Genomic DNA, 14,443 nt, shown 5'->3' with positions numbered 1-14,443 from the left:
AAAAATACAATTGAAAAAGGGTTTCCATCGCATTTTCAACTCTACTTATTGTTTTGTCACAAAAAACGTTAAAGTACTACTTAAGTCGTTTTTGGAGGGTATCTGTACTTTACTATTTATATTCTTCACAACTTTTACTTTTACTTCACTACATTCCTAAAGAAAATAATGTACTTTTTACTCCATACATTTCTGGGCTGATCCCTCACCTTCCTCATGATCATTGATGCCCCACAAGGTGAGATCTTGCATGGAGCCCCAGACCGAGGGTGATTGACCGTCATCTTGAACTTCTTCCATTTTCTAATAATTGTGCCAACAGTTGTTGCCTTCTCACCAAGCTGCTTGCCTATTGTCCTGTAGCCCATCCCAGCCTTGTGCAGGTCTACAATTTTATCCCTGATGTCCTTACACAGCTCTCTGGTCTTGGCCATTGTGGAGAGGTTGGAGTCTGTTTGATTGAGTGTGTGGACAGGTGTCTTTTATACAGGTAACGAGTTCAAACAGGTGCAGTTAATACAGGTAATGTGTGGAGAACAGAAGGGCTTCTTAAAGAAAAACTAACAGGTCTGTGAGAGCCGGAATTCTTACTGGTTGGTAGGTGATCAAATACTTGTGTCATGCAATTAAATACAAATTAATGACTTAAAAATCATACAATGTGATTTTCTGGATTTTTTGATTCCGTCTCTCACAGTTGAAGTGTACCTATGATAAAAATTACAGACCTCTACATGCTTTGTAAGTAGGAAAACCTGCAAAATCGGCAGTGTATCAAATACTTGTTCTCCCCACTGTATGTACACTACCGTTCAAAAGTTTGGGGTCACTTATACATTTCCTTGTTTTCGAAAGAAAAGCAATTTTTTTGTCCATTAAAATAACATCAAATTGATCAGAAATACAGTGTTCATGTTGTAAATGGCTATTGTAGTTGGAAATGGCTGATTTTTAATGGAATATCTACATAGGCGTACAGAGGCCCATTATCAGCAACCATCAGTCCTATGTTCCAATGGCCAAGTTTATCATTTTAAAAGGCTAATTGATCATTAGAAAACCCTTTTGCAATTATGTTAGCACAGCTGAAAACTGTTGTGCTGATTAAAGAAGCAATAAAACTGGCCTTCTTGAGACTAGTTGAGTATCTGGAGCATCAGAAATTGTGGGTTCGATTACAGGCTCAAAATGACCAGAAACAAAGAACTTTCTTCTCAAACTTGTATTTGTCCTCTTGCTCAGTTGTGCAACGGGGCCTCCCACTCCTCTTTCTATTATGGTTAGAGCCAGTTTGCGCTGTTCTGTGAAGGGAGTAGTACACAGTGTTGTACGAGATCTTCAGTGTCTTGGCAATTTCTCGCATGGAATAGCCTTCATTTCTCAGAACAAGAATAGACTGACGTGCCATTTGAACACAGGACTGATGGTTGCTGATAATGGGCCTCTGTACACCTATGTAGATATTCCATAAAAAAATTAGCAATTCCAGCTACAATAGCCATTTACAACATTAGCAATGTCTACACTGTATTTCTAATCAATTTGATGTTATTTTAATGAACAAAAAAATTGCTTTTCTTTTGGAAAACAAGGACGTTTGTAAGTGACCCCAAACTTTTGAACGGTAGTGTATATTGTGCCTTCTGGTTTGCTTAATATAAGCAATTTGAAATTATTTATACTTTTACATTTACATTTTTACATTTACATTTTAGTCATTTAGCAGACGCTCTTAACCAGAGCGACTTACAGGAGCAATTAGGGTTAAGTGCCTTGCTCAAGGGCACATTAACGTCATTTAGCAGACGCTCTTAGCCAGAGCGACTCACAAATTGGTGCGTTCACCCTATAGCCAGTGGGATAACCACTTTACAATTTGGGGGGGGGGGGGGGGGGGGGGGGGGGTTAGAAGGAATACTTTATCCTATCCCAGGTATTCCTTAAAGAGGTGGGGTTTCAAATGTCTCCGGAAGGTGGTGAGTGACTCCGCTGTCCTGGCGTCGTGAGGGAGCTTGTTCCACCATTGGGGTGCCAGAGCAGCGAACAGTTTTGACTGGGCTGAGCGGGAGCTGTGCTTCCGCAGAGGAAGGGGAGCCAGCAGGCCAGAGGTGGATGAACGCAATGTCCTCGTTTGGGTGTAGGGACTGATCAGAGCCTGAAGGTACAGAGGTGCCGTTCCCCTCACTGCTCCATAGGCAAGCACCATGGTCTTGTAGCGGATGCGAGCTTCAACTGGAAGCCAGTGGAGTGTGCGGAGGAGGGGGGTGACGTGAGAGAACTTGGGAAGGTTGAACACCAGACGGGCTGCGGCATTCTGGATGAGTTGTAGGGGTTTAATGGCACAGGCAGGGAGCCCAGCCAACAGCGAGTTGCAGTAGTCCAGACGGGAGATGACAAGTGCCTGGACCAGGACCTGCGCCGCTTCCTGTGTAAGGCAGGGTCGCACTCTCCGAATGTTGTAGAGCATGAACCTGCAGGAGCGGGTCACCGCCTTGATGTTGGCGGAGAACGACAGGGTGTTGTCCAGGGTCACGCCTAGGCTCTTCGCACTCTGGGAGGAGGACACAGCGGAGTTGTCAACCGTGATGGCGAGATCATGGAACGGGCAGTCCTTCCCCGGGAGGAAGAGCAGCTCCGTCTTGCCAGGGTTCAGCTTGAGGTGGTGATCCGTCATCCATACTGATATGTCTGCCAGACATGCAGAGATGCGATTCGCCACCTGGTTATCAGAAGGGGGAAAGGAGAAGATTAGTTGTGTATCGTCAGCGTAGCAATGATAGGAGAGACCATGTGAGGATATGACAGAGCCAAGTGACTTGGTGTATAGGGAGAAAAGGAGAGGGCCCAGAACCGATCCCTGGGGGACACCAGTGGTGAGAGCACGTGGTGCGGAGACAGCTTCCCGCCACGCCACTTGGTAGGAGCGACCGGTCAGGTAGGACGCAATCCAGGAGTGAGCCGCGCCGGAGATGCCCATCTCGGAGAGGGTGGAGAGGAGGATCTGATGGTTCACAGTATCAAAGGCAGCAGACAGGTCTAGAAGGACAAGAGCAGAGGAGAGAGAGTTAGCTTTAGCAGTGCGGAGAGTCTCCGTGACACAGAGAAGAGCAGTCTCAGTTGAATGACCAGTCCTGAAACCTGATTGGTTTGGATCAAGAAGGTCATTCTGAGAGAGATAGCAAGAGAGTTGGCTAAAGACGGCACGCTCAATAGTTTTGGAAAGAAAAGAAAGAAGGGATACTGGTCTGTAGTTGTTGACATCAGTGGGGTCGAGTGTTGGTTTTTTGAGGAGGGGAGCAACTCTCGCTCTCTTGAAGACGGATGGGACATGGCCAGCGGTCAAGGATGAGTTGATCAGCGAGGTGAGGTAGGGGAGAAGGTCACCGGAGATGGTCTGGAGAAGGGAGGAGGGGATGGGGTCAAGCGGGCAGGTTGTTGGGCGGCCTGCAGTCACAAGTCGCAGGATTTTATCTGGAGAGAGAGGGGAGAAAGAAGTCAAAGCATAGGGTAGGGCAGTGTGAGCAGGACCAGCAGTGTTATTAGACTTAACAAACGAGGATCGGATGTCGTCAACCTTCTTTTCAAAGTGGTTGACGAAGTCATCCACAGAGAGAGAGGAGGTGGGGGGGGGGGGAGGAGGATTCAGGAGGGAGGAAAATGTGGCAAAGAGCTTCCTAGGGTTAGAGGCAGATGCTTGGAATTTAGAGTGGTAGAAGGTGGCCTTAGCAGCAGAAACAGATGAAGAAAATGTAGAGAGGAGGGAGTGAAAAGATGCCAGGTCGGTAGGGAGTTTAGTTTTCTTCCATTTCCGCTCCGCTGCCCGGAGCTCTGTTCTGTGAGCTCGCAGTGAGTCATCAAGCCACGGAGCTGGGGGGGAGGACCGAGCCGGCCGGGAGGATAGGGGACACAGAGAGTCAAAGGATGCAGAAAGGGAGGAGAGGAGGGTTGAGGAGGCAGAATCAGGAGATTGGAGGGAGAAGGATTGAGCAGAGGGAAGAGATGATAGGATGGAAGAGGAGAGAGTAGTGGGAGAGAGAGAGCGAAGGTTGCGGCGGCGCATTACCATCTGTGTAGGGGCAGAGTGAGTAGTGTGGGAGGAGAGCGAGAGAGAAAAGGAAACAAAGTAGTGGTCGGAGACTTGGAGGGGAGTTGCAGTGAGATTAGTAGAGGAGCAGCATCTAGTGAAGATGAGGTCAAGCGTATTGCCTGCCTTGTGAGTAGGGGGGGACGGTGAGAGGGTGAGGTCAAAAGAGGAGAGGAGTGGAAAGAAGGAGGCAGAGAGAAATGAGTCAAACGTGGACATAGGGAGGTTGAAATCCCCCAAAACTGTGAGGGGTGAGCCATCCTCAGGAAAGGAACTTATCAAGGCGTCAAGCTCGTTGATGAACTCTCCAAGGGAACCTGGAGGGCGATAGATGACAAGGATATTAAGCTTAAATGGGTTAGTGACTGTGACAGCATGGAATTCAAATGAGGAGATAGACAGATGGGTTAGGGGAAAAATTGAGAATGTCCACTTGGGAGAGATGAGGATTCCTGTACCACCACCCCTCTGACCAGATGCTCTCGGGGTATACTTTTACTTTTGATACTTACAGTATCATACGTTTGGCAAATTCGTAACATATTCTACATTTCGCAAATTCGTAACACATAATACGAATTGTAAAATTAACATATCATACGAAATGGGCCATGAACATCCACAAATGAATACATACCATATGAAACGTAAGTAATCATACTAAATGGAATTTCTCGGATTTATGTAAAGAATATTACGAAATGCTCGGAGACCAGGTTGGCATGGTGTAACTCCAGCTGGGTTGGGGGTAGGCCACATTGAAATTCCTGTAGATAATAGCATGGAGATAGTGTTGGCTAAAGGACTATACTTCTGTATGAATTGCCTAACATCATATGCACCTTTTTCTTACAGTAGTAGTATGCCCAGCCAGGATAAATACCAATATCCAGATGCAAAACAAAACACTAATGATACTGGGGTTGGATGTTGTTATTTTACTGATATTTAATTTAGTTAGGGGATTAGCTAACCTGTAGTATCTATCTGACTGTGCAGAAAGTGTTTGTTATGGTTCAGGCACTGAAAGGACAACTAAAATTGAGCTACCCCTATATTGAAGGTCCTTCGACACCCAACTGCTTTCTCCAACAGCAATCTCGGCAATGGCGGATTACGATAACTACGATGACCGGGATCGGGCTTACGGTAGTTTTGGTGGAGGCAGAGGGTAAGAAAATACCTGGACGAATAGAATGTGTCAGTATTACTGTATGGTAATGTGAGAAAACGCACTGATGCCTCAGGTTTATGCAGGGGCTTGTTTGAAATTCTTCTGAAAGATAGGCCTGGGTTCAGGACACGGGCCAGACAGTGCCAGTGGCTAGCCTCTCACGGCCGCTTTGATGAATGAGAAACCGGTATTGAGGGCGGGGAAAACTCGTGGATTGACCATAGCTAGCTACTTACAGATGTGCGTGTGATATTTTCCATTACAGGTTGTTAGCGACATATTAATGTCGGTTTGACAATACATATTATGACATGGTTATGATTGCAAGACATTTTATAATTCTTACAGACTGCCAGCATGGCACTTGGCGCCAGCAACTCGTTAAACAGCCCACATGGGCTGCATGTTGTGCTAGCAAGTCAGGGACTGCGTCGAATGGCCAAATCGGGTGATAACAGCTCGAGATGTCAACATGCACCATTCTCCGAAATCATTGTCAATACATAGCATGTTTAGTTAGCTAGTTAGCTATTAATCATTATTCAATGCACAAGCCTTTTGATGCCTTGTTAGTGGTAACGTTAGCTAGCTAGTTAGCTAGCTAGACTGCTAGCTAGACTAATTTGTGCTAATTGCATGAAGATTTATGCGGAGAACTAGCTAGTATGCTAACTCTGCTAGTTAGTCTAGTTTGGGCCCAGTGCACCATGCATCCATTCCTATCTAGTTTGATGCGCGCACTCGTCAGCTAGTTAGCTAGGTTTTAATGATTTGCAATGCATTTAACTAACATAACGTGGGCTAACTCGTGCATTGACGCCAGTCATTCAATACCAGGAACAAATTGTAAACGTTACGTGCTAACGATGTTGCGGCGATACTGAAATGTATTCTGAAACTCAGTCATAGCTAGGTAGCTAGCTAGCCAGAACTTCAAAATAACCTCATCAACGAAAACACTAGAAATTAGACTAGGTAGCTACCGGCATAAACTATATCCAGTTAAAATGTGATCCATTGGATAGGATAAACGTAACTGATAATATCGAAGATCTGGGCTTTTTCTGTATGCCACCCCTTGTCAGTGACTGTCATAACATTAACGTTAGTTGTTGTAATCATATTCTGCTTTGCTTGATTCACACAGGAAAGGAGTTGGAGCCCCTGATCCTGAAATACCTAAACTAGTGCTGTATCTATTGGGCTACCTGGCATAAATTAATTTCACACCATGGCCAAATAACTACAGATTATCACCATACCTCTTATCAAATGCTATGTAAGATCACAACAGCCAACATGGTTATTTTACAAAATATCGCTTGCTCTCCTTGCTAATTGTGGGATAGATCCAAATGCCCAACCTCCCTTGGAAGACCCTTTTCAGTTGAATGCATTCAATTGTGCAACTGACTAGATATCCCCTTTCCCTTGTTGGGGCCTATAGCTAGGTGGCTGAACCTCTTGGTTCTGCCTGGTCGCCTAGTTTGCTTTGACACCCGAGGAATGCAGCAGGCATGCAGTACCCCATCTGCATTTCTCAGCCCCGTCAGATTGGAGTGCTATTGCCAGCAAGGGAACAGGTTCCTTGAAGTTTTGGCAAAGCCCCACCACTCCTCATGAGGAGCATACATTTTTAACATTTAAATAATTATAGCAGACTCTCTTAAATCCAGTGCACTCATCTAAGTTCAGGAGGGGAAAACAATTACATACCACAGTCATTGCAAGTAGACCCTTCTTCGAAATGGCTGTTATATGTGCACAGGAACTTCTGCTGTTCATTGAGAAAAGTTAATTATTTTGTGTAGAGGTGCTGACAAATGGAGAACAAACTGTAAACTATAAAAATAGTTGTGTGTGTATATATATATCTCAAACAAACTCCCAGTAATTTATTAGGTAAAACAGCAATGTTTCGGCATCACTGTGCCTTCTTCAGGGTAAAAAAAAATTAAACACATGGCAGCTCTGTATTATTTTTTACCAGTATTTAGCCCAACAGGGCTGCTGTCTTTTTCTGTGTGCTGCTCACACTGTTGGCATTGAAATGGAACAGATTATTATGTTTCTGTGTCAATTCTTTATCCAGTTTCCAGACAGCCTAGTCCTATTTCCTGTATTGTATGTGCAACGTTATGTATTTTCCTATGGGATCTGAGCTGTTGATCATTGGTATTATGATTGGTAATGGATCTGTCCAAGTGTACATCATTTATCGAAGGCTCAGAGAAAATCAGATGAAAAGTATGACTGCACTACCTCTGTGCCACGGTTTTGCCTGTGACTCAGTTAATGTCCCAATTATCAACCATCATCTCCTGCTCAGACTCTCAGCCATTGATACTATTAGTCCTTAGTCATTCTTGACCAGGAAAAACACAGGGTCCTGTACGTGGGGAGTGGCTATCTGTTGTAGTCTGTTCTCTCACGGAGGTGTTCGTTTCTGGTAGACCCAGAGGTGGCAGTGGACCTGGTGGACCCCGCAAGCAGAAGGATCTACCCACAGAGCCCCCATACACAGCCTACGTGGGCAACCTGCCCTTCAACACAGTACAAGGAGACATAGACACCATTTTCAAAGACCTCAGTGTCAGGAGTGTTCGACTAGTCAGAGACAAAGAAACAGACAAGTTTAAAGGTGAGCAAGCACCCGTTTGTCGTCGTCTTAGTAAAGCATAACCTCAAACATCACAAGCCACGGCAACACAGTTTTGTTTGTTATTTTTCTTAACCAAATTAATTTTCTCCTTTCAGGTTTTTGTTATGTAGAGTTTGATGACTTGGAATCCCTTAAAGAAGCTTTGACGTATGATGGTGCAGTGAGTACCTGCAATTAGTTTTCTCAGGTCCTCATTTGTATCTGGTTCATAAATGTAAAAGGGAAACTGTGGTTTAGTGTTGTCACAATACTCAGGATCACAGGAATGAATTTCCAGTCAAAATTATGGAAACAAACAGCTGTATGTTTTTTAATTTTTTTTATAGCTATAGCACACACTATTTAACATAAAACAGGTTCTTAAACTGAGACCTCAGCGTTATGATGTGGCCATGAGCAGCAATGTGAACCAAAGATATTGCAGAGTGGCACTGATGCAAGAGGCTGCTGAGCATTCACACAGAGCATCTGCATAGGAGTTCACTTCACTCATACAACGTGACAACTGCGGAGGAGATTAGCCTCTGCTATTGCCCTCTTTGTTGTTTTGGAAATCATCCCGATTCTTCTGTTTATTCATGCGTCGCTGAGTATACCTTAAAAGGACCATACAGTTGTCTGCTTCGTATGGAAAATCAGAGTATTGTGATATGGGTATCGTGACAATGGAATACATCTATGCTGTTTTTGCATAAAACTGTCCCCAACACTGATAAACTTAGTTTGTTTTGCACCTTTCATAAAATAGATTGCAGTCCATAGTGCTTTAAAAGTTAGTACAGTGACAACCGAATATCATTTTATAAAAGGGACAATTAAATGGAGCGACACGTCCAACAGTGATATATTTGTAGGACATAAACACTGTCGGAAGCCTTATCAGAGAAGCGTACCACATTGTTTCATTTCCTCCTAGTGCTGACTTGTACCTTCCCGCTCCCCAGCTCCTTGGAGACCGGTCACTCAGGGTTGACATAGCAGAGGGCCGAAAGCAAGAGAGAGGCGCCGGAGGATTCGGGTACCGGGGGAACGACAGAGGAGGTACCTTCTTGTGCTAACTTGTTTGTTCCTCTTATGACTACTGCTTAGTATATTTCTTGATTATTAATATGTAGTATATTATTACAACTACAAAGAAATATCAATGACTTACGTCAGCTGATTCAGTGTTGATCTTTTACATTCTCTAATGAGTCAAGATAAATTGATTTGTGGATTGTCTTAACTGTAAATATTAATATGAAGTAACAATACCTCATGGCCTAGATTTGAATAATTATGCATCTTTAACATTGACCTAAGACTATCATCTTTCACCATCATACTCAAATCCAAGGCTGTCTTAAAATCTGTCAATTATCAGAAGCTTTGATGTTCTGTTTGAGTTTGCTGCCATCTAAGCATACAGTGTATTCCACTTATAACAATAACGGAAGAATCAATCATTTATTGTGGTCATACAAAACGTGACAAGATGCTTGTACATCACTTTTATAGATAAATGGATTATGTAATCCGCTATAATCAAATCATCAGTCCTTATAAGAGGAGTGCATTGCTGAATGACTACTACCACTGTTGCCTCTTTGGCCTTATTCTTGTTGTATTTCACTACATGCTGGGATATGAGAATACCTGGCACTTCATAATGTATCCATTCACACTTACTCACTCACACATCGATCTTACGCCTTTCTCTCCTGCTTCCTTTTCCGAGGTAAATCGTGCTTGACCAGTTTAGCTCTACAACCCTACAAATTTGAGCAGCTAAACTAAATATTTTCTACCTTCTCTACTTTCCTAACCAAAGACTTCAACTAGCTGTCTCTAGAAGTAGTACTACTAACCTAGGTCCTTGGCTAACCAGCACTAGGCCCTTGGCTAACCAGCAGGTGGGTTCCTCACCCCTGCCTCAGCCCTAAGCACCACTCACCCCTGTTGTTAAAACTGAGCCCTGTCCCCTGCAGGCCGAGGGGGCTCTCGTGGAGGTGGTCCCAGAGGAGGTTCCAGAGATGACTACGAAGGAGGTGGGATGAGCGTTCCGCTGGTTTAGCTGGTCCCCAACCGGTCATTAGAGCAGACCAAGTTTGACTGCTGCAGTTTAAGATCCAAGCAGTGCAGTACAGTACAGCGGGTAGAGCGAGCACCAAGCTAAGGAAGCAAACCAATTGCTCCCATTTTTTGATTTGTGAATCTGCAGAATAGTTTGATATAAGCAGTATGTGATTTCCTCCCCCCATAGGAATTCACATAGGTTTTTCTTTTGTGATTTACACAGTTTTTTTGTCCCATGGTGCATTTTGTTTGTTATCCCTCTGTCATCACTCATACAGGAGGTTCACCTCATTCTCATGTGTCACCTTACAGGGCTGCTCCAGGTGCTGGGCAAGGACAGAGATTTAATTTAGTCAGATCTGCAATGTTTAGAATGTTACTGAAAGGAATGTGGTGTTTTAGAGCTCACAAGATTCATTATCTTTATTCCACGAGAGAATCGTGTTTGTACTACACTATACTTTATCTGAACGTTCTGTGACATTGTACTCCTGAATGAGCCCAAGACTGTCTAACCTGTCTCTTCCCGCTGCATCTCCTCGCGTAGGCTACAGAGGAGACGACGACTTCGGACGAGGCCGAGGAGGCGGCCGCGGTGGTGACCGAAGGGGAGGCGGTGGAGGAGTAGGCATGGGGGGACGCTACAGGGATGGCGGACCACCACCGCGCGCTGGAGCGGAAGACTTCAGAGAACCCTCTGACGGTGTCACAATCTCTCTTATCTCATATAAAACACTCTAGACCAGAGGTACTCCCATTACAGTGTGGAGGTCTGAAGGAATACAGTAATTTTTTTATTTTTCTCCGCTGTAGTTAGTTAATTGATTGATAGATGTCGCTGATTGGTCAGAGACTCCACTCAACTGGTGTCCCACGCCTGAATTAGTCCCTGATTAGAGGAGAATAATGAAAATAAGCAGTACTTTTGGCATCAAGGTTTGAGGAAAAAGAACCCTAGGCAATGTTTAGTCATGGAAGAACGGATCAGTTTAGATGGATTTTTGATTGGTTTGTGCATTGTTACAGTACAGCTTTTGTGAAGATGATGTGAAGGTGTCAATATTGACCCCTCATTTAATCTACTGAAAAACCCTGAACCCAGTGGCCACCTATTTGATGTGATAACATTAGACTTGGCCAGTTAATCATGTTATTCTATTTTTTTGTTGTTGCTTTCCACAGAGGAGAGGGCGCAGAGACCACGGCTTCAGCTGAAGCCACGCACGGTGGCTGCCCCACTAAACCAAGTTGCCAACCCCAACTCTGCCATATTTGGTGGAGCCAAGCCGAGGGAGGAGGTAATTCCCAAAGACAAACCTTAAGAGATTGACCAGGCCTCAAAGCCCGGGAGGGGAGGGCAGGGACGGTGTAGAAAAACGAAACGATGCCAATGGGATACGTTAATGGGATACGTTAACGGCTTCTGTTAGCGTTCCTCTATCGGAGATGACGAACTGAACAAAACCCTCTTTCTGAGTTAAGTTTGAGTGAAATATTTATTTGAGACTGAATTAAAAACAAGAGGAGAATACACATACTCTTGGAAAAATAATACAACACACAAACACCCAAAGAGCAGCTTGTGAATGCATGTTAAACTGTTAACATGGTTTTTACGTACACCTCTGCTTCCCTGTGATTAGTGCCTGCTTTGTCTGTAGTTTTATTGGGGGAAGGTCCAGTCACATGTTGATTGCAGTAAAGGATGAATACAATTGAGATGAAAAGTAACCTTTTCAGTTTATTTAGTAGTATAATTCACTACGATATTCGACCCTCTGATGTGTGTTGGAATTGAAGTATCTCTGGACCCCAACTCTGAAGTAGTCGCTATGCTTGCATGTGGGTAGGCATTGATCCCCACAAGAATTCTGACCCCTTTACAAAATGTAATATAACATGAATTGTTAGAATAGAATGGTTTGCGCTGATGGTTTGGTTCATGGCTGTTGTGGCTGAGCTTCTGTAGGGAGTCGAAGGTTTTGTTATCACAGTTGGTCGACACGACACCTTCATTGTCTTAAGAGATTCTGCACCCCTCCTACACACTCACCAACAAGAAAGCCTGGTCAGAAATGTGCTGCTGTTGTTTCTGTTTAGCCCCTATGACTTCCAAATGTAAATTGGCGTTACGTTAAAATGCATTGTTCAGCCATATGGTCAGTGTTCAGTTTGGGAACAGTGCAAAAAATAACGAACAATTTTCATTAGTGGAGCTGTTAAGGTCATTGTATCTGCTTAACTATCCAATTGTAGTGTAGTTGTTAAACTATTTTATAATTTCTCTTATTATTAAATCATTTAACATTTCCCCCAGAATTGAACCTGTCTAACCATAATGTTTTTCTGTTTGTTTCCCATTCTCAAAGCTTGAAAAAGAGGCAGAAAAGGAATAGATATATCCACATGGCTGCATTATTCTGGAAGTCTACTTTGGATCTACTGGCTTTGTTTACCAAAAATCTTTCAAAGACTTCTCCCAAAGAAAGCTCGCTGGGGAGTCAGGCGCTGGGTTCCTCTTTCTGCTCGCTAACACAAAGCAGGCCTTCATCTAATTGGTAAAAGAGCAGTTGGACCCAAGGCTGCTGTGAGGGGCAGGGGCCAGGCCTATGTCAACCTGACCCGTATCCCACACACATCAAAAGGAACTCGGGACAGTGGCTTCAGTTTGGTTCTGTTGCCTTTTGGGTAAGGACTTTGATGTGTCACTTTCTCTTATCTTTCCCAAAGCATCCTTTGTGTTCACCAAATGATTTGCAGTTTTAGACATACAGCAGTCAAAAGGCTGTTCCTTTGGTGTCTTTTATATATTTTTGTCCGAAATTTCTGCTCAATTTGTGAAATGATTATCATTTCAGCTTCAAATTTCCACTGTCTTAAATATTAAATGATAACATTGCCAAGAGAACTGAATCCTTATTGTTGTCTCTCAATGTGTAATTCTGGAACCCGATTGAAAGATTTTTGATCTTAGTCTGTTAAATCCAGGCAAAATGGCTTCCTGCATAATGGAGCGAAAGTGTTTTAGAGGAGCGGCTGAAGTGCGCACTAGATTAAATCAAAAACATGGGTTATTGCAACGGTCTTGATGTCTGGCAACTTTTTACTTCCACAGCTTGATAGTTGTATGCATTTTATCAACAAAAAAATGGATCACTTAAACACTGCAAAATGTACAACTTTAACATAGGAAACTTAACTGAACAAAAATCAACTGCTCTCATTTGTCCCATGGAGACTGGCTAAATCTAGTCTGCCTACCAGTAGATCGTGTAGGAGGATGCTTTTGAGAATTTGTGTGTTGCGACCATTTTTATTTACATTTGACTGGTTATGAAATTTAGTAAGTGATACCTTGTTCCTACTGTACTATAGAAAGATCTGTTTTTTTTATTTTATTTCATTTTTCCTACACTGTTTATGGCAATAAAATGTATCATCTTACATTAATTCTTATCAAGAATGTGTTTAAATGGGATGGGTGAATAAGTCAAGGCAATGAAGTAGTTCTCTGAGAACACAAAGCAATGTGAACATAGAAGAAAAACATTTTAATTTAATGGAACAGGGCAGGCATTGTTTTGAAAAAGTTAACTCTGTAAGGAACATGCATACATATCCAGTTTCAGTCCATTTAAGTTATTGTTGATTATTCCCTACACATTTTCTTTCTATGTTCGCAAGTGTCTTTCTGCACACATTAGAAACAACTAATGTATCGCATGCAGAGAACCTAGTTCCTCATCCTCAATGCTTTCCCCACAGGATTACAACATAATGCAGAGGGTATGTGGAATACCATTTTGAGGCCTGTTATGCACCGTACAGTAGCTTGAGGTGCAGGGACCGGATCCTTTTCAGTGTTTGTGTGAATGCCAGACAGAATCCTTGTTCTGAATTTATGGTTAGTTGAACTTTGAGAACAGGGGTGTATTCATTATGAAAACTGTTTAAAAAGTTGTTTCTATTGGAGAAATTTCAGGTAGGTCCCGCCTTGTTTCGTTTGCTTCGGTTTAAGAAACGTTTTGCAACAGAATCAGTGTAATGAATACGCCCCTGAGCAATACTTTTTTTTGTTGCTTTGTTTTGTTTTGATTGAAGCACCCAATATTCATTTTAAATTGGCTTTGTTTTGCAGAGGGTAGATACAGCTGAAAATATAACAGGTTTTGGTATTTTGAACAATCTTTTAAATAAAACAATTGAATTTTCTGTCACTGCTTACATGAAAAGGTTTGGTATTTTTTTTATCTGAAGGAAGTACCAGTATCAAACATTCTAGTATGAAGAACATTCATTTCGCATTTAGTCCTTCGGGGAACAATCTTGAGAAAGTTGAAAGTATTAGGCCACTGTGTTGACCTTATTTTGTCAATAAATCTTCACTCTAAACACGTTTTGGTGTGTCAAGTACAACATATTTAATCGCCTGCTGACTCTTTGTCCAATAACCCACATGGCTTGTCAT

At 43.0% G+C, this 14,443-nt stretch overlaps 1 protein-coding gene across 4 annotated transcripts; it reads left to right on the top strand.

The window, feature by feature from the left end:
- The first annotated feature begins 5,132 nt into the window (after nt 1–5,132).
- Nucleotides 5,133–14,395, top strand: LOC311101707 (eukaryotic translation initiation factor 4H-like). Of its 4 annotated transcripts, none has more exons than XM_084142860.1 (8): nt 5,133–5,255; nt 7,718–7,899; nt 8,016–8,080; nt 8,865–8,961; nt 9,888–9,947; nt 10,523–10,678; nt 11,158–11,273; nt 12,345–14,395. In XM_084142860.1, exons 1-8 carry the CDS (start codon nt 5,191–5,193, stop codon nt 12,369–12,371), a joined length of 768 nt encoding a protein of 255 aa, XP_083998986.1. In that variant the 5' UTR covers nt 5,133–5,190; the 3' UTR covers nt 12,372–14,395. The 4 variants fall into 4 exon arrangements, with proteins under 4 accessions (XP_083998986.1, XP_083998985.1, XP_083998988.1 ...); XM_084142859.1 differs by having other exon boundaries at nt 5,172–5,255; nt 7,712–7,899; XM_084142862.1 differs by lacking the exon at nt 9,888–9,947 and having other exon boundaries at nt 5,172–5,255.
- The last annotated feature ends 48 nt before the right edge of the window (nt 14,396–14,443 follow it).

The sequence above is a fragment of the Coregonus lavaretus genome, assembly GCF_964263955.1.
Source record: "Coregonus lavaretus genome assembly, chromosome: 26".
Classification (NCBI taxonomy): domain Eukaryota; kingdom Metazoa; phylum Chordata; class Actinopteri; order Salmoniformes; family Salmonidae; genus Coregonus; species Coregonus lavaretus.
This window is presented reverse-complemented; position numbering and strand designations above follow the sequence as displayed.

Bases quoted from the DNA above. Each gene is read 5' to 3' on its own strand.
- LOC311101707 (XM_084142859.1), top strand. From the start codon at position 5,191: ATGGCGGATTACGATAACTACGATGACCGGGATCGGGCTTACGGTAGT. The intron at 8,081-8,864 runs GTGAGTACCTGC...CCCGCTCCCCAG, and splicing joins CTTTGACGTATGATGGTGCA to CTCCTTGGAGACCGGTCACT. The intron at 10,679-11,157 runs GTGTCACAATCT...TGCTTTCCACAG, and splicing joins CTTCAGAGAACCCTCTGACG to AGGAGAGGGCGCAGAGACCA.